Here is a 26,131-nt window from a genome sequence, read left to right as displayed (position 1 = left end):
GATTAGCACTGACACTAGCGCAGCAGCCTGTAGGTGGCAGGAACTATGCAGGGATGAAGAGACTTGCAAAATATAGACTAGTGTCGAGGGTTTAAAGAATTCGTCGACATAGTCCGTATCGACTCAGGCAGGCTAGGAAAAAGTCTTACCTTCGTAGTCTCATATGTTATTAAATTTAGCACATGTTAAAATGAAGGACTAAGTAAGGAACACACATTTGTTTGGTTTCTCCAAGAAAATTTCAGCTCCGAGATACTGCCCTCCAAAGATGACACTGCGTATACTGTTTTGAAGATGTGAATTCTGGAAAAAAATTTTAAAATGGTGTATCTCTGGAACAGTTCTAGATGTTTTCTTTTTTTTTATTTGAAAGGTAACTGCTTTATGATTACAAAGAAATCCTCCATTTGGACTTATCTGTCAAAGTTGTTTTACTGTAGCGTTCTGAACTTTTTAAAAATAATTTATGGATTTTTTTTTCTCGAAAATGCCAATCCATAAAATTAAGATTTTTTTTCTGTTGATTAGTACCTTATAGTTCTACATTTTCTGAAAAGAAAAGCTTACACTTTTAGGTTGAACAGGTTTTATAGACAAATGAGATTTTTGCCACACATAAAAACTGTTTTGTTGCTACATTATCACGTTATAGGCTTACAAAAATCAAAACCTAGCCTTATTTAATATAATTTTGGATTTGAAAAATGAGTAATAGACTGATTTTTCAACCATTTTAAATGGTTCCAAAATATATGTGAAAGGCCGAAAGACTTAAAGGTTTCAATTTATACAACTTCTTTGCACTCTGTTTTGTACTGAAATTAGCCAGTCAATGAACTAAAAATTTGTTCCACTGCTTCAGTATCTTCCTTTGATATAGTGTGATGCCTTCCTGTTGAGCCAATATGAACTGGACTACTTGCAATTTTCAAAACATTGTGGACAGGAAGTGAGCACTGATGGCGTTGTTTCTGTCCTTCAGCTGGAAACCTATATCCAGCAGCTGGCCCATGTGGTATCATGAAGTTCACTACAATTTCGTTTAACTCATAATTGGTGCCTATAATCTCTGCAATCCACCAATCACAGTTATACATACATGCATAAACATCCCCCTTCTCAGGTTGTGACTCTGAATGTTATCCTGCTGTTCCTGAGGTGTAGGCTGAATGAACGAAATTTCTTCTTTCTTGCTCTTTAAAGTGCGTGCAATATGAGTTTTCCCATCACTTTGAGTCCAAAAATATTTCTTCTAAATTCCTTTCACAGGAGTTGTTTGTTTGCACCATTCTTCTTTTTTCTGCTCACGGAATTCTTCGATTTCCTCGTTGGACAAAAGAATGTGTAATATTTCACGACTCTCATAAAATCCTCAGCATTTTGCATTGCAGTTGTATTTGGTCAGAAAAGGCCCCTTCCCGTGACCAGTAGCTCTGTATACGCGGTCAGTTGGCACAAACGACTTACTCAATTCAAACAGCTGGTAACAATTTTTAAAATGAATAGGGCAACCATCAGAAATAATGATGATCTTTTCTGCCCCTGTTTGCAGTTGAAGAATTTTACACATTGTTAGCAAAGCTTGTGCTGAGCCATGTCATGTGTCATCACTTACAACTGAACACTTGTGATGTTGTTTTCAAAATATATCACTCTTGTAAAAATTTAAACCTAGTCATTACTCCAATGATACCCTTGTATTTCTTGTGAGAGAGTTACAGACCTGTTCTCAGCAAAATCACAGCAAAGCATTAAACATAGTCCTTCACCCTGTACACACACTATCACATCTGCAATGTGTTGTTGTTATTGCAATTTCTTGAAATGCTGGTGTGTCACTGCTTTCACTAACCATTTACCAAGTACATCAAGGAAACTGTCAAAGGCAACAGTTTTCTTATTAGTTTATTTTCGTCCCATGTCGCATGTGTAATTTCTGCAGAGCTATTTGCTACATCTTCCAGGCCAAGTGTCTGTAAAGACAGTCCTCCCTTTCCAGGGCAGTCACCACATTCTTGAAACAGACAAGTCTCTCGCTTTATGTCACAGACTACTAATGACATCACACGCCCAAACAAGGGTCGTATGCCACACGCTCCAGTAAGTTCTTCAAAGTTACGACACAAAGTTCAAAATTGTCACAGTTCATGCACAACCAGACATCTGTAGGTGGGTGCGGAATTACTCACTTAGGTCGTAGTGCATAAAATTTTGATCTTCCAATACGTGAAGTTGTATAGTTGCTCTTATAAATTGCAAAAGTTTCTTTAATACTGCGAGTCACTTTCACAACTTTTTGACCTTCAGCTGTTACAGTAATAGTGTCTTTTTTGTTGGAGCTCTGGTGAGAACAGTCCCATTTATCTTCCAGATAAAATGACTGCACTATTTGAACTTGAGCTGCTTCTACAGGATGACCATAATAGTGATGTGGCCTTCCAAAGACTCCTTTTTGCAGGCCTCACATTTCTTGATTTGTCTACCACGTACTTTGATACTGATGGAAAGTGGTTCAAAATTGTTTTCTTTGAAAATGCCTCTGGAATAATAGTTAAAACTTGTACCTTTTCACTGTGGGATGCACAGTAATCAACAGCTGAATTGAGATTTGTGAAAAATTCCTGGGAAGAGGTTCAAGAGTGCTTTGCTTCATTTTCTTCGGAAAATGGAATTTCTACTTTGAAATGTGTGGTTAGTTTTGCTGTAGTGTATTCATCCATAGGTTTAGTAATTTCTCTGCACTTTCTTGATGCATAGAGCTTATTGATCGACTTCACTGACCATGGTTTCTTAACAGGATTAACACCTATCTCTGTAGTTGACTGATTGAGGATATTTAAATTCTTCCTCTGTTTATGCAAAATCTGCATCATCTGCACCATGGGAGGCTGCACCTTGTTCAGATACTATCATCGTTGTTATTGTGCCATACATTTAGAACACACAAAGTCGTCGCTGGAAATATCTTCACTTTGAAACAGGGCCTTAAAATGAGAACACTTCTTCCCAACATGAAGAAAGTCCTTCCCCCTCCCCCCCCCCCCCCATTCTTTTCATATACATCACTCTGTTATGTATCTCTAAATAGTCAGCAGACTTCACCCTTCTGTGGTCCCAGTCAGAATACATTTCAAACAGTCCTTTCACTAAACACACTGCAACTGTGTCAACTGGCAAATTCCTCACGAAAACATAGAACTCACTGGATGGTCTCAGATTTCTTAGAAGCCTCTTCAGTAAACAAATTAGCACTGAACAACTACAATACAGCAACCTTCAATGAACAACCACAACAAAGAAAGTGACAAGAAACTACAACAAAGTGTAAGAAATATCTGCAACAATGAAAGAGAGTAGAAATACATGCAACAAAGAAAGTGATAAGAAATAACTGCAACAAAGACAATAGAAATAAACATTGTAACACATAAATTAGTAAGAAACAACTTCAGTGAAGACATACATTACCCTTGAAAGTAAAAAAAAAAATTTTTTTAAATAAAACCTGTCCAACTTAAAAGTGGAAGCTCTCCTTTACAGAGAATATAGTACTACATTGTACAAATCACCGGGAAAAAAAATCTAACTTTTCTGGAGTGGCATTTTTGGAAAAATTTTTTTCCTGTAAATTATTAAACAAAATTCAGAAGGCAACAGTAAAAGAACTTCAGCAGATATGTCCAAACAGAGGGTACCATTGTAATAATGAAGGAATTATCTTTCAAGTAAAAAAAACCCTAACAGAATATCTAGAACTGGTACAGAGATACAGCATTTTAAAATTTTTTCCAAAATTCTCACCTTCAAAATAGTGCTCTCCGCGCCATCGTTTTAGGCCTGTATCTCGGGCAGGAATTTTTTTGGAGAAAATAAAAACATACATGTTTCATACTTTCTCCTATTATTTCTCGTTCGATCTGCCAGATACATTTTATAAAGAACAGATAAGATTAATATAAATCACAATAAACATTTGGAACTTACAATGTGGAAACAAATTGTATCAGTTATTACATTACAATTATGTCAGGGAAACTACATTATTACATTAAGTGGAACAAAAATCACATAATTGAAGACAATTAATTACATAGTAACATTAAGATCATGGAGCCATTTCCTGGCATTTCAGAGAGCCGTCTCTGAAACCATGAATGTTACAAACCAGAAGATGGTCCATTTTCTGTACCTCGCCACAGTTACAACTTTCTCCTGAATTTTATCGTATGCTAAATTCAATAACATTCGAGACCATGAAAGTAACCCCCTGCCTGAAGTGATACGGATTATGCCAGTCTTTGAAATGAAGACAATAACACAATAACACAAATGAACATCGATACTGTAAGAGGCAGATTGTCATAGATCCCCTCTGAAATAAATTCATGTATGTTTGTGAGTGGAAGATGCATCTGAAAAATTCGGTTAATGGTTTTGAAAAATAAAGGAAACATAACGTACAAAGTAATCTCCATTAGCTACAACACACTACTGGCATAGGTTGTAAAGCTGTTGGAAACTGTGAGCAGACACTACTTGTGGAATTGCTTGAAGCACCAGGATACGAGACCTGGTGCTACCAGTGAGTTCGGCATTTTGCCTGCCTCCGAAAAACAGCCAGCTGACAAAATCTAATATTTAGACCATGTTGATCGACTTTTCTGAGGGCGAGGGCTCGATCCGTCGCAAATATCTACCCGTGGATCAAAATAATAAAATAAGAGAAATCAGAGCTTGCATGTAAAAATTTAAGAGTTTGTTTTTCCAAGTTCTATTCGAGAATGGAACAGTAGAGAAATAGCTCTATGGTGGTCTGTCGAATCCTTTGCTTGACGCCTTATTGTGGATTGCAGAGTGATCGTGTGGATGCAGATGTGGAGCTAAGTTTGCTGACTGCCCAGGACCAGTGAAGGACGATTTGTTATTGCAGAAACTTGGAATTTACAAAATACCTCGCAAATGTGATGGGCTTACGTAGGCCGGACAATCCACATTGTGTAAGTACATTGCACTGAACACTGACAAGGTACTTTAGTTTTGCAATGAACTTATTCTGCTATTGCTAAACATTTTATCTCCAATGGGAATTCAATGGAGCATGACAAAATAATCATTTTGACCAAAGCAACATCTTTGTAGAACTCCATTACAGGGCTATTACAAATGATTGAAGCGATTTCATAAATTCACTGTAGCTCCGTTCATTGACATATTGTTACGACACACTACAGATACATAGAAAAACTCATAAAGTTTTGTTCGGCTGAAGCCGCACTTCAGGTTTCTGCCGCCAGAGCGCTCGAGAGCGCAGTGAGACAATATGGCGACAGGAGCCGAGAAAGCGTATGTCGTGCTTGAATTGCACTCACATCAGTCAGTCATAACAGTTCAACGACACTTCAGGACAAAGTTCAACAAAGATCCACCAACTGCTAACTCCATTCGGCGATGGTATGCGCAGTTTAAAGCTTCTGGATGCCTCTGTAAGGGGAAATCAACAGGTCGGCCTGCAGTGAGCGAAGAAACGGTTGAACGCGTGCGGGCAAGTTTCACGCGTAGCCCGCGGAAGTCGACGAATAAAGCAAGCAGGGAGCTAAACGAACCACAGCCGATGGTTTGGAAAATCTTACAGAAAAGGCTAAAGCAGAAGCCTTACCGTTTACAATTGCTACAAGCCCTGACTCCCGATGACAAAGTCAAACGCTTTGAATTTTCGGCGCGGTTGCAACAGCTGATGGAAGAGGATGCGTTCAGTGCGAAACTTGTTTTCAGTGATCAAGCAACATTTTTTCTTAATGGTGAAGTGAACAGACACAATGTGCGAATCTGGGCGGTAGAGAATCCTCACGCATTCGTGCAGCAAATTCGCAATTCACCAAAAGTTAACGTGTTTTGTACAATCTCACGGTTTAAATTTTACGGCCCCTTTTTCTTCTGCGAAAAAAACGTTGCAGGACACGTGTATCTGGACATGCTGGAAAATTGGGTCATGCCACAACTGGAGACCGACAGCGCCGACTTCATCTTTCAACAGGATGGTTCTCCACCGCAATTCCATCATGGCTTTTCTTAAACAGGAGATTGGAAAACCGATGGATCGGTCGTGGTGGAGATCATGATCAGCAATTCATGTCATGGCCTCCACGCTCTCCCGATTTAACCCCATGCGATTTCTTTCTGTGGGGTTATGTGAAAGATTCAGTGTTTAAACATCTTCTACCAAGAATCGTGCCAGAACTGCGAGCTCGCATCAACGATGCTTTCGAACTCATTGATGGGGACATGCTGCGCCCAGTGTGGGAGGAACTTGATTATCGGCTTGATGTCTGCCGAATCACTAAAGGGGCACATATCGAACCTTTGTGAATGCCTAAAAAAACGTTTTGAGTTTTTGTATGTGTGTGCAAAGCATTGTGAAAATCTCAAATAATAAAGTTACTGTAGAGCTGTGAAATCGCTTCAATCATTGGTAATAGCCCTGTACTAATGAATGCACGGAAATTTGCACGGTAGCAAATCTGACTAATTGTGATAGTGGGTACCAGTTGGATAATGAGTGGAACACTATTGTTTCCACAATTTGTTCCAAATGAGGATGACAGAGTATTCCAATGACCACGGTGAGTGACTACCCTGATGCAGCTGAGTTCCTTAATTCCACGAGCGAGGGCAGGCCTCTGTCACTAAGATTTTACCCCTTGTGCAAAATACACACAGCTCACTAATAACCCCCCCCCCCCCCCCCTCCTGCAGGTTCGGGGGTAAGAATAGGCCCGCGGTATTCCTGCCTGTCGTAAGAGGCGACTAAAAGGAGTCTCAAAACTTTCGGCCTTATGTGATGATCCCCTGTTGGGTTTGACCTCCATCTCTCAAAATTTTTCCGAAGAGCGAGCCGATTGGGGAAGGCGCCTTACTTGGTGCATTGTGTCGATCTTGCGATCAGACCTTTCGCCAGCTTATTTGTCGCTGAATTGCAATCCTGCCCACTCTCCATCTCTTGGGCATGACTATGGTCCTGCGTGCGGATTACACCTTGCACTGTGCGGTGCCTCTTTCTGCACTGACAGCGACCGTGGACCACATGTTACCTAACATCCAGCACGGTAGCCAGTCCGTTGTGGTGGGGCCGCCATGTACCCTGTTGGTTGTAGCCCCCTGACAACATAGGGATCGCTCTACTGATGCCTGCGCCGTTAACTCCCCACGTATGCCAAGGAGTAGATGCCTATCCTCCTGGGGTATCGGGACTCCCGGCAATGGCCATCCTGCCAGGTGGCTCTTGCTGTGGCTGGGTGGCGCCCGTGGGTAGGGCCCTTGGTCGGAGTAGGTGGCATCTTGGTGGATGACCCGCAATGAAGCGTGATACATCATCTCTCGCTGATGGCCAGCCGCCAGCAGTCTCTAAGCGTTCTCAGGCTCAATTTAACGCTCAGAAGTACGATCCGAAAACATTCCCCTCCCTGGCCACACCGTAGGAGGAACCTAAGTCTCAGGATGGCAGTAGCAGTTATTCGCCCCGATTCTTAGTTTGTACGAGAGCTGATGGGGGGTCTTTTCTCTCCACAAAGCCTCAGTTCTTCATCGAGCATTGAGAGGACAAGTTGGGGAGGTGGAGGGCTTGTCCGAAATGCGCTCTGGGTCAGTCCTGATACAAACGGCATCCTCTGCCCAGTCACGACGGTTACTTGCTTGTGACAAGTTGGGGGATGTTGCCGTTACCATCACACCCCATAAGAGTTAAAATATGGCCCAGGGAGTTATTTACCATAAGGACCTTCTTTTGCAGTCTGGTGACGAGCTGCGCGCCAATTTAGAGCGCCGAGGTGTACATTTCGTCTGGTGCGTTCATCGGGGTCCGAAGGAAATTCAGATTGCTACCGGTGCCTTCATATTGGCCTTCGAGGGTGATACATTACCGGAAAAGGTCAAGGTGATGGTCTACCGATGTGATGTAAAGCCCTATATCCCTCCCCCAATGCAGTGCTTTAAGTGCTGGAAGTTCGGCCATGTGTCTTCCCGCTGCACTTTCAGTGCCACATGCCGAGACTGCAGACGACCATCACATCCCAATACTCCATGTGCCCCGCCTCCCATCTGTGTCAACTGCGGGGAGCACCATTCACTTTGCTCGCCAGACTGCAGAATCTACCAGAAAGAACGCAAAATCATCGAATATAAGACCCTGGACCGACTGACCTATACTGAGGCCAAAAGGAAATACGACCTACTCCATCCTGTGAGAATGACATCTTCCTATGCCACTGCTACAACACCTGTGCTAGCCCCATCAGTTTCTCGAATTCTGGCCGGATCGATGAGTAGTACAACTTCTTCGGCTTCTCACGCTCGCAAAGGGTCCCTTGGGTCCCTCGCTTCCCAGGTTTCCACCAGCGGGAAGGCTGACGACCGACAGTGGCGTAAGTGCCCACAATCAGCTGGTCGTAGGGCTTCGCAATCCTCCTCCGTCCCAGAGACTGCATTGGTGAAGCCTTCCCAGCCAGTGAAATCCAAGGAGCAGCGTGAGAAACCCAAGAAGAGCAGCTCTAAGCCCAAGGAACTCGCGGTGGGAACCACCCCACCGCAACCTTCCAGCTCTGCGTCTGAGGACGAGGTGGAGATTCTGGCGTCTGCTGGGGACCTCGATCTCGCCGGTCCCTCAGACACCATGGATAGCACTAGCACAGTTGCTCAATCAGAGGCAGCAGGTGACTCTGTGGTGTAATCTGGCTTCCCAGTCCCGGCACGCCTTTCTCAGCCATGGACAATATCATCCTCCAGTGGAACTGCAGCAGTTTCTTCCACCATCTAGCTGTGCTCCGACAACTTATTAGCCTTCCCCCTGTCTTCTGCATTGCTCTTAAGGAAACTTGGTTTCCAGCGATGCAAACCCCCGCCCTCCATAGCTATCGGGGTTGTTATAAGAACCGGGCTGCTTATGAAAGGGTGTCTGGTGGCGTCTGTGTCTATGTCCTTAACTCTCTTCGCAGCGAGTCTGTCCCTCTACAGACCCCTTTAGAGGCTGCCGCTGTTCGGGTGTGGATGCCACAGGCTGTTACAGTCTGCAGTCTTTACCTTCCACCGGATGGTGATGTCTCGCAGCATGTCCTGGCTGTGCTGATAGCCCAATTGCCGCCTCCTTTCTTGTTACTGGGCGACTTCAACGCCCATAACCCTCTGTGGGGTGGGTCAGTGGCAACAGGTCGAGGCGCCACCGTTGAGCATTTATTGGCGCAACTTGATCTTTCGCTTTTAAATGATGGTGCCTTCACACACTTCAGTGTGGCACATGGCACATACTCCGCCATTGACCTTTCGATCTGCAGCCCTAGCCTCTTACCTTCTGTCTGATGGAGTGTGCATGACGACCTGTGTGGTAGTGATCACTTTCCGATGTTTCTGTCACTGCCACGGCGTCACTCTTCTGGGCGCCCCTGCAGATGGGCTATGAATAAGGCTGACTGGGACTTGTTCTCCTCCATTGCCGCTATTGAGCCTCTCTTTAATGACGACATTGATGCGATGGTTCACTCAGTCACCATCAGCATTGTTACTGCCACAGAATCTGCTATTCCCCATTCTTCTGGGTCCCCTTGGCGGAGGACTGTGCCTTGGTAGTCGCCTGAGATCGCTGAAGCGATTAAAGATCGCTGGCGGGCACTCCAGCGTCACAAGCGACATCCCTCCATAGAACACCTCATCGCCTTCAAACGGCTGCGTGCGCAGGCCCGCTGCCTTACCCGCCAACGCAAGCAGGAGTGCTGGGAGCGGTATGTTTCCACCATTGGCATCCATGTCTCTCCATCTGGGCCAAGATTCGACGCCTCTATTGCTATCGAACTCCTGTCAGCGTCCCAGCGCTCTCACTGAATGGAGCAGTTTGTCCAGACTCTGACGTCATTGCAAACCGCTTGGCAGAGCATTTTGCTCTTAGTTCCACTTTGACGAATTACCCCCTGGCCTTCTGCTCCATTAAAGAGCGGATGGAAGGTCGGAGCCTATCGTTTCGCACCCACCATCCAGAATCGTATAATGTTCCATTCAGTGAATGGGAATTTCGCAGTACCCTAGCCACTTGCCCTTATACCGCTCCTGGGCCCGATCGCATCCACTGTCAGATGCTGAAATGCCTTCCACTGGACTGCCAGCGATGGCTCCTCGACCTTTACAACCGTCTATGGGTCGAGGGTGAGTTTCCGTCGCGATGGCGGGAAAGTATTGTTATCCCCATTCTGAAACCTGGCAAGAACCCTTTGGAGGTGGACAGCTACCGTCCCGTTAGCCTCACCAACGTTCTTTGCAAGTTGTTTGAATGGATGGTGAGCTGGCGCTTGAATTGGGTACTGGAGTCTCGGGGCCTTCTGGCTCCGTCTCAGGGTGGGTTCCGTAAAGGCCGCTCCTCCGCCGACAATCTGGTGAGCCTGGAGTCGGCCATCCGTACTGCCTTTGCCCGCCGTCAGCACCTGGTCGCTGTCTTTTTCGACATGCGGAAGGCGTACGATACGACATGGCGTCATCGTATCCTTTCTACGCTTCATGGATGGGGTCATCGGGGCCCTCTGCTAATCTTTATTCGAAATTTTCTGTTGCATCGTACCTTCCGCATGCAAGTCGCAACCTCCCATAGTTCCTCCAGAGTTCTGGAGAACGGTGTGCCACAGGGATCTGTTTTAAGTGTCTGCCTGTTTTTAATAGCCATTAACAGGCTGCTGCGGCAGTGGGAACGTCTGTCTCAGCGTCCTTGTATGCTGACGACTTCTGCCTTTACTACAGCTCTATTGGCATTGCAGCTGCTGAATGTCAGCTACAGGGCACTATCTGTAAGGCGTAGTCTTGGGCTGTAGCTCATGGGTTCCAGTTTTCGGCAGCCAAGACCTGCGTTCTGCATTTCTGCCGGCGACGCACTGTACACCCGGAGCCGTGGCTTTATCTTGACGGTGAACTCCTTGCAGTGGTGGAGTCACATCGGTTTTTGGGGGTGGTTTTTGATGCTAGGTTGACTTGGCTGCCTCATATTCGGCAGCTTAAACAGATGTGTTGGCGGCATCTAAATGCTCTGCGATGCTTGAGCCACGCCCACTGGGGCGCCGACCGATCTACCCTGTTACGGCTCTACCAGGCGTTATCCAGTCGCGTCTGGATTATGGGAGCCTGGCTTATGGCTCAGCATCCCCATCTGCGTTGCGGGTCCTGGACCCAATCCTCCACAGCGGGATAACGCCTTGCAACTGGTGGACAGGATACTTGTGGAGGCGGGTGTCCCTCCACTGTGGTTACAGTGCCAACGTTTGCTGGCCGCTTATGCTGCCCATGTTTTCAGCTTGCTCGGGCATCCTAACTATCGTCTACTATTCCCACAGTCGCAACGTCCATCTTCCAGAACGTCGGCCCAGGGCTGGATGTACGATCGCGGTCCGCGTCCGAGAGCTTCTCTCCGGGCTTGGGGCTTTACATCTTCCGCCTCCTTTCCGGGCACGTCTGCGTACACCCCCGTAGTGTGTGCCTTGCCCTCGCCTTCAGCTGGAATTGGCACAGGGCCCGAAGGACTCAGTCCCTCCGGAGGCCTTCCACCGCCGCTTTCTTTCCATCCTCGCAACGTATCAGGGCTCTGGGAGTGTTTACACTGACGGCTCGATGGTTGCTGGTCGTGTCGGTTATGCGCTAATTCTAGGGGACCATTCCGAACAATGTTCATTGCTGGCTGGCTGCCGCAGTTTACACTGCTGAGCTGGTCGCCATCTTTCGTACCCTAGAGTATATCCGCTCCTGCTCAGGTGAGTCCTTCGTGGTCTGTAGCGATTCCCTGAGCGGTTTACGAGCTCTCGACCAGTGTTTCCCTCGTTCTCGTCTGGTGATGGCTATCCAGGAGTCCCTGCATACTCTTGCCCATTGCGGCTGCTCTGTGGTCTTTGTGTGGACCCCAAGCCATGTTGGGATACTCGGCAATGAAAATGTTGAACGCCAAGCAAAAGAGGCCACCAGTGCAACATCTCTGGAGATTGGCCTCCCGGTGACTGATTTGCGGGCACTCTTATGCCGCAAAAATTTCGACCTATGGGACACTGAATGGCGCAGCCTGCCCATGCCAAACAAACTTTGCCCTATCAAGGTGACGACGACTGTGTGGCGGTCGTCCATGCGGGTCTCCCGCCAGGAGTCTGTTGTCCTCTGTTGGCTGCGCATTGGGCACACTCGACTGACGCCCGGCCACTTATTGCACCGTGAGGAACCACCTCTGTGTCGCTGCGGCTCCGTTTTATCTGTGGTCCACATTTTGTTGGAGTGTCGCCTTTTAGCTGTGCTCAGGCAGACGTTAGCACTGCCTGATACACTCCCTGCCCTTTTAACTGATGACCCTGTTATGGCTGGCTTAGTTTTGCGTTTTATTCGGGCAGGGGGTTTTTATCATTTAATCTGAGTGTTTCTGTTTTTTAGTGCTGATTCTGGCTTTTGGCCTCCGATTTTAAACTGAGTTTTTAATGTGTTCTCGGTGGTTGGCTTTTCCTTTTTTATCTCTATGGTCGGCCAACCACCTCTACACTCTGTGTGATTTTAATTTGCTTCGTCTGATCTGTCTGAGTCTTTCTTGTCCTGTGTCGTCTGCCGTGTTTCCTGTTGTTTGTTTTTTATTCTCTGGGTGGTTTTAGTTTTTTTGGAACAAGGGTCCGATGACCGTAGCTGTCTGGTCCCTTTAATCTCCCAAACCAACCAACCAACCTCACTAATAAATCGTAGGACAGCGAATTCTGTAGCCGTTGAGGGCTTACCCGAAGGTGACTGTAAGGTGTCCAGTCAAACTCTCGTGGACTCTATTAAATGACGACTAGTTGCAGACTCGAAATTTCTTTCAACGTAACCTCACCCATAATTACGTCTTTATTGCAGTCGTCACTTACCAACAAGTCCTTTGTACAGCCAAGAGCACTCGCTTGACTGTCATCTGGCAAATTGCTTGTGAGCCATCTAGCAGTATCCTTCCTAGCCACCAAGAATCCCAAACCCGTCTCCCATTTGTGATATTTTCATGAACCGAACTGAGGGTGAGGAAGGTGGCTTGTTGAGCTGAGGAGGAGGAGGAGGAGGAGGAGGAGGACTAGGTGAGGCAAATGGGGGGAACACGTGTTGGTGTTGAGGTTCTGGCGGTTTTCATATGGGAGTCTTCATCTGTGAAAACCAGACAGTAATTGTGGGCCTCTTATTCAAGGGTGTGCTGAAAAGTAATGCCTCTGCTTTTTTTATGTGAAGATTCTCGAAGTTTTTTAAATAAAACAAACTGCATTAACATCCTACACCTTTATTCTTAATGTCCACATCTTTATTTCTCAACATAGTCATCCTGGCGACAAATGCATTTCTCTCAATGGGACACCATTACTGTAGAATGTTTGAATTTGTTGACAGAGTCACAAACTCATCTCTGCTCACCCTGCTTCATCATTATGAAAGTGAAGCCCTTGAAGGTGTTTTTTAAGTTTTAGAAACAGATGAAAATCTAATGGAGTCAAGTTCGGACTCTACAGAGCACGATTGATGACAGTGAACCTGAGATGTCAGATCGTTGCAGATGTCACAGCTATGATGTGCGGTCCGGCATCGTCGTGTTGAAGGAGAGGATTCTCCGTGCGTGAACAAACTCTTCTAATTTGTGGTTTCAGTTTCTAATGCACTGACATAGTTATGTTGCACGCTACAATTTGGAGCCCTGTGAGTGCAGAGGATTGCAGATTGCTTAGCTAAGCAGGAAAGTCAACTGAGTGATATGCATGACATGTAACACCTCAACCAGTATTGGGAACAGAATAAAAAATTTGGGGGCATTACTTTTCAGCATGTCCTTGTAGTAAAATGTCGTTCATCCTTTTGTGCAATTGGTAATCTCTTTTCATAGATACAGATTTAATTTATTTAAAACAGTTCTGGTTGTGTAGTGACATGTTCCTTGATGTGTTATGTTCTTTTCTTGGTAATACATGCGGTAGTAAATGATGATTCCTAGGTTGAAGTAAAGAGCACTTTATTCACGGCACAAGTTTACAAATAAGTTGGTTCTAATAACACGTGAAAGATCATTTGTGATCTCGTGAGAATAATAGAAACAAAGTTGACTAACCTGGTACCAATTTTGAGGGAAGCCGAGTGCCTTGTAGAGCACCATCCGTGTGTGGAATAACTTGAAGGAGTGTGGAGATGCTGCAGTGTAGGGCAGGACGTCATGGTTGGTGTGGGTGGGTTCTGATTGATGGGCTATGAGGTGTAGCTGTCACCTGGCCTGGAACTGCATCAGCAGTTAAATGCTCCACCCTCACCCTCCTGCTGGTGAACACACTTTGCCTTAAGTATCCAGCAGGCAGAATTACGTACACGACCACATGGCATGTGGATAGCACTTGTGCCTTCAGTAGCAACACTGCCAGTTTTCTGATGATGCACGTGCTGCTCAGAAGTGTGGCTGATGTCCCCTGGTGGTGCATGTTACAAGTGGAGTATTAACAGAGTGTTTGTATACAGGATTGTGAGATGTCTGTGTGCTGAGGGTAGGCAGACCTGCAGTGTTAAGCACGTGTTGTCGGCCTTGGGCCAATGTATGGCACACCTCTCCCTATGAGGAGGAGACGGTGAAGCTAACGTGGTGATGAACACGGATTATGCAAGATGGAATGAAAATCAGTTAATAAACAATGTATTTAATGTAAGAAAAATTCATTAGCTCTGTTTTAACTAAAATATTATTATCTATTTTGAAAGTACTGTTCATAAATAACTGTATGTTGCGGTTCAGTGGTAGAGTGCCAGGTTACAGATTGAGAGGCCTCAAGCTCCATCTCTTTCTTTCTAGGATTTTTATTCATCACTTTGTAGTTTTTTCACCTGTGGCAATGTTAATGCGAAAAGAGCTGAGCTGTGTCGTACTTCAGGTACCACATTAAGTTGTAGGTCTCCCTGTACCTGGCTGGGTAAGTCGTGTTTAACATCAGAGTAAGGCCACGGTGGACCACATCCAGTTGGACAGTGCCTGGCAAAGAAATGTGATTTTCAAACTGTTCTTTGGGTTTATGACCTCTTTACTTTCTTACTGTCTTAGACACTATGATGATTATGTTGTGAGGTTCTCAAAAATTTCACGAGATTTATAAAGTTATTTTAACCTTCTGTCAGGCGCAGCTGTTCAAATTGATACATATCGATATTTGCTGTAAATTATTTGTCGGCAATTGGCAGCACTGGTGCCTTTTCACTACTAGCTTCCCTTCTCTGAACACTTTCCATTGTCGTATGCTTCAGTATCAAAGCAACTGCTGTGTTGTCGAGGTATTTGCCGATTGCTCAGTTGATGCACCGCACCCTTTCCTGTTACATTTCAACAGGTAATTTCTTTGATTATCGACATAACTTAGTAAGTAGTGGAAAGCTAATTTAGAACGTAAAATGCACTTAAATTCTTTTTGGAGCATTTAGTTGTCTTTTACAGTCGTCTGAATGTCAAGTATCAAATAGATACACTGCGCCTGATTGCGTTTTTTATAGGAATTTTATGACTTTAGGTGGGATATACTTCATGATGGCAGGCTACAGCAAGACATATAACCTTCTTGACCCAAATCATGTTGCAGAAATCCAAAAGATGCTATTCGAAGAGTATAATAATGAATTTCGAGAGGATTTTGAAGACGAAGTGGACACAGATGTTGAAGACAGTTGAAGTCCGACCTGAAGAAACAGAAACAGAGGAAGACGACAGTGAAGATGATGAGGAAGTACTTGAGGAAAACGGCCATTAGTATTTTCGAAGGCACAAAGAGAAAAAATGGATTAAAGTTCCACCATCACAGAGAGTACGATTCAGGGCTCTCAATATTATTCGGAAGTTACCTGGACCTATAGGTGCGGCACATAGTTTTGTGTACAAATCAGTATACTGAGAGTGTCAAAGCTTCATTGCAGCATGAGAGAGACGTAAAACAAATAGACATTATTGAATTGAAAGCCTTCATCCGTCTCTTATTTTCAGCTGGAGTAAACAAAAGTGAGAGACAAAGCTTAGAGGAGCTGTGGGGAACCGATGGGGGTGGCAATGAGAAATTTTGCTTCGTAATGAACATAAAACGTTTCAAATTCACTATGCGGTGTCTTAGATTTGACAATTGTGCAACTCGCGATGAAAGGAGACGATTAGACAAGATAACAGCGATTCGGGAAACATTTTCTATATTTGTGCAGAACTGCCAAAAATCCTATACCCTCAGAGAAAATGTTACAGTAAATGAGAAACTGGAAGGATTCTGTGGAAGGTGCAGTTTTCACCCACATATACCTAGCAAACCAAACAAATATGGGATTAAGATATATGCTCTTGTGGATTCCCAAGTATTTTACCTGTATAATTTGGAAATATATGCTGGGTTGCAACCAGAAGGATTATATCACTTAAGCAGTAAATCTTCCGATGTTGTTCTGTGACTGTGTGAACCTATTTATCAGTCAGGTCGAAATGTGACTGCAGACAACTGGTGTACTAGTATTGGCTTGGTAGAAGAGTCACGAAGGAAAAATCTTTCTCTTGTTGTAACTATGAAGAAAAAGAAGTGCGAGAATCCTCCGGAGTTTGCTACCAGTAAAGGAAGGGGTGCAACAGTTCACTTTGGCTCATTTCCTATGTTCCTAGAAAGGGGAAGTGTGTGATCCTAGCATCAAGTTCGTGTGACGATAATTCAGTAGATGCTGACACTGGAGATCAACTAAAGCCGTCAATTGTAGCATCTTATAATAGCACCAAAGGTGGAGTTCACACTACGGATAAGTTGACCTCTTTGTACAGTGTTGCAAGAAACGTGTGCCGTTGGCCCGTGGTTATATTTTTTTCAGTGATCAATATGAGTGGAATCAATCACAAGTAATCTATTGTGGCATCAATGAGAATTGTGTCAGAAGAAAACGATTCCTGAAACAACTCGTCCATTAGTTCTACCTCACTTAGAAGAAGTTTGGATGACACAGGAGTTCACAGGGATCTTTAACTGAGGCTACAACATTTTAGGCCAACGTGTGAAGATGAACCAGAAGACGAAAGTAGAAAAACAAGAAAAAACAAGTGCAAGCAAGAGGAAAAGGTGTAATACCTGAACAGTAAAGAAAAGATTGAGAAAATTTGTTGCAAAACGTGCCAAAAGCCAATCTGCTTGATGGACATTGAACCTTTTTGTTTGACTGGTAAAATTCTTCATAGTCCACAGTCGAAAAGTGATGATGATACAACTGAATAAGTAATGTTACCATTGTTGTTGTGCTATAATGCCATCTTTGCCGTTCTGTAAAGATATTTGATATTTATACTAAGTTTAATTAGTGAAATGTAATAAAGAAGTAAGTGAAAAAAAGGCAATGTTATCATTTGTTATACCACAATCCAACACTGACGAAAAGAAATCTGAATGAATAACATTTCTATTCCTGTTGTGCTCTTATGTTTTCTTTGTCTTTCTTTAAAGATATTTTTAATTTACTGTGTGTTTTGTTAATGAAATTTAATAAATACTTACATGAATAAGCAATACGATCAATTTGATACACCGTGCCCCATCTCGTTGTGAAAAACACTGCGCCCGACAGATGGTTAATAAAGTGTTTTGCGGTAGTACTTCACTCTTTTATATGATACATGCAGATGGGTGACTGCCTTACACAGGCACTCTGCTGCCAATGTTGACATTTGAGCATGTCTTACTTGTAGGTTCCAGTTTTGTTCTGATCGACTACCTGTAATCATATGTTTTTGTTTGATCTAAAAATCTCTGTTTATTCTACCAAACAAGTTTGCAGAATACACTTCATACATCTGTGGAGACTGTTTGCCCCCCCCCCCCCCCCCCCCTACATTGTGGGACATTCCATTCGTTTCTGGATTTCAATCACTGGGCCACAGTTCCTCGTGCCAACAACTTGACAGCTTTGCTGAGACTGTAAATGATGCTAACTGTATTTTCCATTGAATCATATACTCCCAAATAAAAACAACTAAATGCTGGGTGTGCTACTAACTACGTGGGCAATTGAAGGGGATATAAACAGATCACACTAAGGCTACACACTTTGTTGGAAGAAATTGAGCTTGTTCCACCAAGTCTAAAAAAGTAGCAGACACAAAATATTACATTGCTCTACATGACGTTACCTACTGAACATAATCTATAATCCTACTCATTGCACAGCATTTATCAAAGGACAAAAATAAAGTGAGAAACAGGGTAACACGGCACATAGATTCGTCGACCATATATTGTTTACTGTAGGTGTCGGATGTACGTGTTAATGATAGCAATGTGCCAGAGTGATCTGGATTGTGTATAACAGCGTGTGAGATTTTTGTGGGTCCAGAAGAAGTTAAAGCTGAGGCAATATGAGATCACATGGATTCCGTGTGTGAAGTATTGCTAAGAGTTGGAGGTTTTTGTTTGAGCATTGCCACAGAAGCATCTTTCCCATTAATATTTGAAACATTTTTCTTTTAATTTTTCAGGGCATTACAAGGTTATTGCTTACAAAAATTCCATTTTATAAGGATGTCGTGTTAATGTCCTTTGATTGTGAAAAGTGTGGATTCCAGAACAATGAAATTCAGTCGGGTGGTAAAGTTGCAGAAACTGGTGTAAAAATTGTGTTGAAAATCAGTACTCAGAGAGATTTAAATCGGCAAGTTGTGAAGTCGGATTATACTTCGGTAGAAATTCCGGAAGTCGAATTTGAAATTCCAGCTCAGTCACAGAAAGGAGGTTAGTATTATTTTTTTCTCATTTGTCTACATCTAAAGTTGTTGGCTATTGTGTATTAAGCTCTATTTGAAGTCATTGTTTTCATTACTGCTAATAAATTTGTTTACATATCTCAATACTCATAAAAATATGCATAGGAGTTTAAATAAATAAATGTTTCACCCAGTTTTGACTACCACTTGATAACCTGTAGATTTCTCTTGACTTTTTTCTGTTTTACATGTATTGTTCCCTTTTCATACATAAAATATAAAATAACAATAAAAATAATCAATTTTTGAAGATATTAGTAATTGGATAGATAAAAAATCTGCTCACCGAGCAGTGGCAAGAGAACATACCAATAAAATGTATAACAGTTTGCTAGCTTCTGGAGCCAGTGGCTCCTTCCTCTGGCAGAATGGTTTTAGGAGAAGGAAGAGCATTGAAGGAAAAGGGCTGGTGAGGTTTAGAAAAAGGGGTAGAGATTGGAAAAGTCGCCCAGAACCCTAAGTCCGAGGAGACTTACTGTCTGACCTCCACACCTTTTCCTAAACCTCACTGGTCCTTTTCTTTCAACCGTCTTGCTTTCCATTCACCCCTTGTGCCAGAAGAAGGAGCCACTGGCTCCAAGAGCTAGCAACCTGTAATACCTTTTATTTGTGTGTTCTCCTGCCACCACTTGGTGAGTAGATTTTTTTTATCTATCCAGTTACTTGTAAAATAGAAAATATGATTTTTTTTCATAATTATATTTCATTGTCTCCTAGTGGCACTATTATTGCTGCATTTTTCTACCTTGATTTTAGCTTGGTTTTTACTTGTACCTAGCCATGTTACTTGTCGAGCATTCCTTTTTTTCCACTGTGTGTTGACAATGCAGTGGTTTATTGCTAGCTATTGACATATAGCTCTCGGATTAAAATTTCAACCTGTTATGGAAGTGTTTTGCAGTGGATAGGTTACAAAAAGGAAGTTGAACATGTACCCCCCCTCCCCCCCTCTCCATTCCTCACCCTCTCCCATATGTTCTCCCTCCTCACCCCAGAATAGGAGTATGGGGACAGGGGGACAGAGAAAGCTTTTCCAAGAGAGTTTGAGAGGGGAAGCCCTTTTCTTCCTGCCTCTTCAATTCGCTAATCCTCTATCTATTTCACTTTTTAAATTTCTCCACCCTGCCTACTTGATTAAGGGATCTAATATTCCACACTCTAACCTATTTTGTTTTTTTTTATGATGAATACATCCTTCTGTGTAGTTCCTCGCCAGAGATTTGAATAGTGAACTGTTTTACCCTGGAATTTTTTTACCCTAGAGCATGCCTTGCTCATTGAGCTGTACAGTTGAGCTGTTTGTCCATGGGAAAAGTAATGTGGATAAAGTTATGAAGCCAGATTTGGTCCATCGTCTGGACTGTTATGCCTGCAACTGCTGAAAAGGTTGCTACAACCCCTCTGTTGTAGCTGTACCTACAAAGCAGCTATCTGTATTGTTCAGGCACGCATTGTGTTAAGTTTCTTTGCCTTTGCTTGTGGGCATGGGGGATGAGAATATATAGAGCAAATAATTGAACGTAACGGGTATATGCAATACTTTTCAAATGAAGTTGGCACTCTAAACTAGACGAAAGTTTGGTCTATACAGTGCCTTTGATCTATAGATAGTATTTGTGACAATGGCTGTGCGAAACATAAAATTTTATTTGCCGATGACCCAAGCGGCACACTGCAGTGCCAGCGGGGAGGAAGGGAGCTTTTGTGCCATCATTCGTAACAGGTGCTCTGAGGCCAAATTCACTGTGTGGAGACAGTTTCATACTGTGTGGGTCAATGCTACCTTCCCCATTTGCAGTGCACGGTTTTGTAGTGATCTCTGTGGGATACTTAACAGACATACCTTTTAGACAGTATTTGTCACTGTGGCAACCGTGGGTGGCCACTATTTCATTGATTGTGACTCTTCTTTCTATGCTAATTCGTAATTGCGCTCTTTGTCTCCGTTGCCCCAAACCTTTCTTTACTTGTCCCTCTGTCCTTACTATCACTGGACTGAAGCTCTGGCGTGCTTTCTTTGACACCTCCCCTCTCACCATTGATTGCCCTCATCTCCCGACAGCTGGGTCCCTCTCACCTTGCTGTCTAAATGGTCTGTTCTACTTTTTAACCTTTTCCAACCTATTCGTCTCTCCTCCCCTTCGAAGGCTGGGTAGCGTGTCACCATTACTACACGTTTCATTAATTGGGCAGGTATCCTGTCTCTTAGTTTGTCAGTTTCCTCATCTAAATTTTCCTTTAAAAAGGTCATTTTAAAATGAAGTGAAAATTCATGATGTAAAATACTTGCAATTTATATAGTGAACTTTAATTTATACATGCAAATTATAATGTATTGATGCTTAGACTCAGAAAGCATCATCAGCCCTGCTCTAGACTTTTCTAAGCATTATCATCTTCAGCTATATGCACTGTGACATTGCGAGCACAAATATTGGTGCAGTTCTGGCAGACTGTGTGACGTCTCCAAATGGGCGAGCTTAGTGTCCGAGGAGATCACCAGTTGTGTTTGTCGATCACAGCAGGCGACATGTGAGGTGAATTGGTGGGAGAAGGGGTGACCCGACGAGGTAGCTGGTAGGACAGAAGGTTGTCGAAGGGATTTTTATAGGAGGGTTAAAATTTCGATGGCAACACTTAGCGTGCTCAAAAATGTTGCGGAACTGGCTGAGTCTTAAAGTACTTTACAGCTGTCGTGCAGATAATATCTGGATGGATAAAGTTAAGAAGACATCAGGAACTCCAAAACAAAGAGAGAAACAACGTGATGAAAAGAAGTACCCACTCTGTTGGCTAATTACTGTGAAAATTAGAGATGAACAGAGATCGGTAATTACAAACATGTTTGAAAAAAAATTAATAAACCCATAAAGTCTTAAACTATGATAACAAATGAGATGTGAACAGAATGTGACAAAGTAGTACTACAAGATGATTCTTTCAGGTGTTAACTGAATGATATATCTTAATACTGAGTAATGGACACAAGTATGTTTTATAATGTTTTATAATATATAGATGATGTAACTTACCAAACGAAAGTGCTGGCATGTTGATAGACACACAAACAAACACAAACACGCACACAAAATTCAAGCTTTTACAAATGTCTGCCTTTACAAATGTCTGCTTGTGTCTATGTTTGTGTATGTGCAGATGGATAATTCTGTGTGTGTGCGCGAGTGTATACCTATCCTTTTTTCCCCCTAAGGTAAGTCTTTCGGCTCCCGGGATTGGAATGACTCCTTATCCTCTTCCTTAAAACCCACATCCTTTCGTCTTTCCCTCTCCTTCCCTCTTTCCTGATGAAGCAACCGTTGGTTGCGAAAGCTTGAATTTTGTGTGTATGTTTGTGTTTGTTTGTGCGTCTATCAACATGCCAGTGCTTTTGTTTGGTAAGTTACATCATCTTTGTTTTTAGATACAGGTAAAACTGAAAACAGTATGTAATAAGCAAGTGAAGTCTCCATGTGTAGACAAACTAATTTTATTTATTTAAGTTATTAATTTTCAATAATTTGGATTTTTTGACATTTGAGAGAGAGAGAGAGAGAGAGAGAGAGAGAGAGAGAGAGAGAGAGAGAGATTTACTTGTTAACTATCTCTGCAAACACCATATAAATGCTGGTGAACTTCTCTCTCCCACTAATATCTAATTTTATATCATATGTACTTGCCTTAGCTTTGTATAAACATTTGCCAGACTAAACAATGAATAAAGAAATGTATACTTCAGCAACAAATATCAGTATGTGATAGTTTTACAATTCATTCTCACTTGTCATGCCATGATCTTGAGGTGTGTGGTGGCCTCTGTGCTTCATTTCCCTAGATTCTAGCCATATCTAAACATGGCGCGTATACAGGGTAACTGAAGTAACGATTAATTTTCATGAAACGTGATTAATATAAAAACATAGATCTATACAGCAAGGACACTTATGAGGTATAAGAAATAATTTAAGTTCAATGTGGCCAGCCGACATGTCAATACAGAGTGACTGTCTTTCTGTCGCAGCCCAAACACATTCTGTAATTGATCACGTGTGATGCTGTTAACTGCTTCCACAATCCAGTCACACGACTGATGGAGGATACTGATTCTAACTGTGCACATGTTGAACTCTGTGTAACCCAGATGAAGAAGTCTTATAAGTGGGTAAGGTAAGGTGACTTTGGAGCCCACTTTTCCAGTGAAACTCTAGTGATCCAGCATCCAACGATCATATGGGCAAGGTAACATCAAACAATGAGAAAAAATGGGAGGAGACTTGGCTTGCAGGTACACGACAAAATTTAGAATTCCATCAGTCTTAAATTGTGGTTCCAGGAAAAGTTCAAGCATGTCGAGCTACCTGGTTCCTCTTATCATTTGCTCAGCATAGATAGAATAGACCATAAATCTTAGCCTTACTCATCCCTAGCCATACGTTCAGTTTTGAGGTGTTTCCCTCTCTTTCTTGCACCTCATGAAGATTGTTGTCAGCCTACATCTGGCAGTTGTGTTGGTTGACAAAACCATGTATGTGAATATGGCTCGTCTGAGCAGAGGAGCTTATTTAACAGGTTTTCATTTTCCACATCCTCCAAAAGGTCAGCATACATTTCCATACGAGTGGAATAATCTCCTCCTCTGGGTGACACATTAGCTAGATGTGACACGCTGTCTGCTGTAGCAAAAAAAGAAAGAGTACACCAGACAGTGGCTTGTAGAATGACCAGCTCGCTCCCCAGCCAATGAACGGAAGTGTGTGGGCTCTTCTCAGTGGCCTTGTCAGTGCTCCAGACTACATTTTTGTGTGTTGATGGTTGTCCAGGACATTCCTCATGAAGCACACCTCCTTTTTATCAGAATTCATTGACAAGAAAGCTGACATCAAATGTTTTGCCACCAAGTTTCCAGGAAACAATGGCTATCCTTTCTTCTATGGAGAGACTGTTAAAGACCTGTGAAAGAAGAATCGATTATACAAATAACTTCATGAAAATGAATCCTTGCATTTGGGACACACTTTATTATTGTTAAAGTCTTTAAATGGCTCTGACTAATATTGATATGTAAAAATTTCAGAAATAACAACTGTCGAAGGTATAATTGACAGAAGTATAAATGGGTTAAAACAAGATCAACCACAGAGGCGTGAAGAAAATCCAGAAGCTGCAGAAAAAATAGAGCAGTTCATATCAAAGTTGAAAGATTTAAAGGAGATGAAAATGCCTTTTTCTATGGTTGGTATGTTTTTGTAGTTCTCACATAATCGTTATTGATTACTATAAAATTTTTATGCTTTAGTGACTTGTCATTATTTGAACAGAATTCAAAACTTTAGCCATGTCACTATAAATTAGTTGTTTTGATGTGTAATGTGACATGCTTTTCTAAAGATGAAGAAAAATTTAGAAAAGCTAATCACCAATAAAAATGTATATTATTTAAGAGTAAAGGAGACCACTCACCGAATAACAGAAGTGTCAAGTCGTCGACAGACACACACAATGTGTGTGTGTGTGTGTGTGTGTGTGTGTGTGTGTGTGAGAGCGTGGCGCGTGTGCCTGTGGTGGTGGTGGTGGTGGTGGTGGTGGTGGTGGTGGGGGGGGGGATGGGGGGGGGGGGTTAGGGGTAGGATTTATTTCTACATCTGAATGTACATCTGTACTCTGTAAACCACTGTGAGGTGCACGGCAGAGAGTACGTCCCATTGTACCAGTTATTAGGATTTTTTCCTGTTCCATTCACATATGGACTGCGGGAAGAATGATTGTTTGAATGCCTCTGTGTGTGTGTGTGTGTGTGTGTGTGTGTGTGTGTGTGTGTGTGTAGTAGTTATTCTAATCTTATCTTCACGATCCCTGTGTGTGTGATACATAGACAGTTGTAGTACATACCTAGAGCAATCATTTGAAGCCAGTTCTTGAAACTTTGTTAATATTTTCTCGGGATAGTTTACGTCCATCTTCAGGAGTCTGCCGTTTCAGTTCCTTAAATATCTCTGTGGCACTCTGCCATGGATTAAACAAACCTGTGACCATTCATGCTGCCATTCTCTGTGTATGTTCAGTATTCCCCCATTAGGCGTATCTGGTATAGGTCCCACACACTTGAACAATATTCTAGGATGGGTCTCAAGAGTGATTTGTAAGCAATCTCTTTAGTAGACTGTCTGTACTTCCCCAGTATCCTACCAATAAACTGAATTCTACCACCTGCTTTACCCGCGACTGAACCTGATTATTTCATATCCCTGCAAAGTGTTACACGCAGGTTCTTGTATGAGTAGGCCAATTCCAACACTGGCTCATCGATATTATAGATGTAGGTTACAATCTTTTTTGTTTTGTGAAGTGCATAATTTTACATTTCTGAACATTTAGAGCAAGTTGCAAATTTTTGCACCATTTTGAAATCTTATCAAGATCTGACTGAATATTTATGGTTCTCCTTTCAGATAGTACTTCATTATAGATAACTACATCATCTGAAAAAGTCTGAGGTTACTATTAATATTGCCTGCAAGGTCATTAACATACAACATGAACAGCAAGGGTCCCAACGTACTTCCCTGGTGTTCACCTGAAGTCACTTCTACGTCTGACCAAGATAACATGCTTTGTCCTCCCTACCAAAAGTCCTCAGTCCAGTAACAAATTTCATGTGATACCCCCACATGATTGTATTTTTGACAAAAGCATAGGTGTGGTACTGAGTCAAATGCTTTTTGGAAATCAAGAAATACTGCATCTACCTGATTGCCTTGATCCAAAGCTTTCAGTATGTTGTGTGAGAAAAATGAATTAGGTTGTTTCACATGATCGATGTTTTCAAAATCCGTTCTGGTTGGCATTGAGGAGGTCATTCTGTTCAAGATACCTCATTATGGTTGAGCTCAGAATATGTTCTAAGATTGTACAACACATTGATGTCAATGGTATTAGAGAACAGGGCACCATTTTTTCTTTGAGGGATTTACAATAGATTATAGTTAGAAGAGGGGAGGGGCCTCTCAGCTGCAAATTCAGTACAGAATATGACAGGAATCCCTTTGGGGCATGGAGCTTTGTTCAGTTTTAATGATTTCTGCTGTTTGTCAACACCACTGACACTAATGCTTATGTCATTCATCTTTTCAGTGGTACAAGGATTGAACTGGGCCAATTCTTCTGAGTTTCCTTTTGTAAAGGAACATTTGAAAATGGAGTTATGCATTTAAGCTTTTGCTTTGCTGCGCTCAATTTCAGTTCCTGTCTCATTTGCTAGGGACTGGATACCAACTTTGGTGCCACTAACAGCTTTTACATATGACCAGAATTTCTTTGGGTTCTGTGAAAGATCGCTCG

At 42.7% G+C, this 26,131-nt stretch overlaps 1 protein-coding gene across 2 annotated transcripts in view; it reads left to right on the top strand.

The window, feature by feature from the left end:
• Positions 1-26,131, top strand: part of LOC124589660 (zinc finger protein ZPR1-like) — a 68,089-nt gene that overhangs the window by 19,230 nt on the left and 22,728 nt on the right. Inside the window, exons 2-4 of one of the 2 annotated variants that reach the window (XM_047131574.1) lie at positions 4,854-4,997; positions 18,512-18,764; positions 23,868-24,025. In XM_047131574.1, coding sequence (XP_046987530.1) covers positions 4,965-4,997; positions 18,512-18,764; positions 23,868-24,025 — 444 coding nt within the window. In that variant the 5' untranslated portion in view covers positions 4,854-4,964. The remainder of the gene's footprint in view (positions 1-4,853; positions 4,998-18,511; positions 18,765-23,867; positions 24,026-26,131) is intronic. The other variant, XM_047131573.1, reaches the window with a different exon arrangement.

Source organism: Schistocerca americana, unplaced genomic scaffold, assembly GCF_021461395.2.
Source record: "Schistocerca americana isolate TAMUIC-IGC-003095 unplaced genomic scaffold, iqSchAmer2.1 HiC_scaffold_72, whole genome shotgun sequence".
Taxonomy (NCBI): Eukaryota; Metazoa; Arthropoda; class Insecta; order Orthoptera; family Acrididae; genus Schistocerca; species Schistocerca americana.
This window is presented reverse-complemented; position numbering and strand designations above follow the sequence as displayed.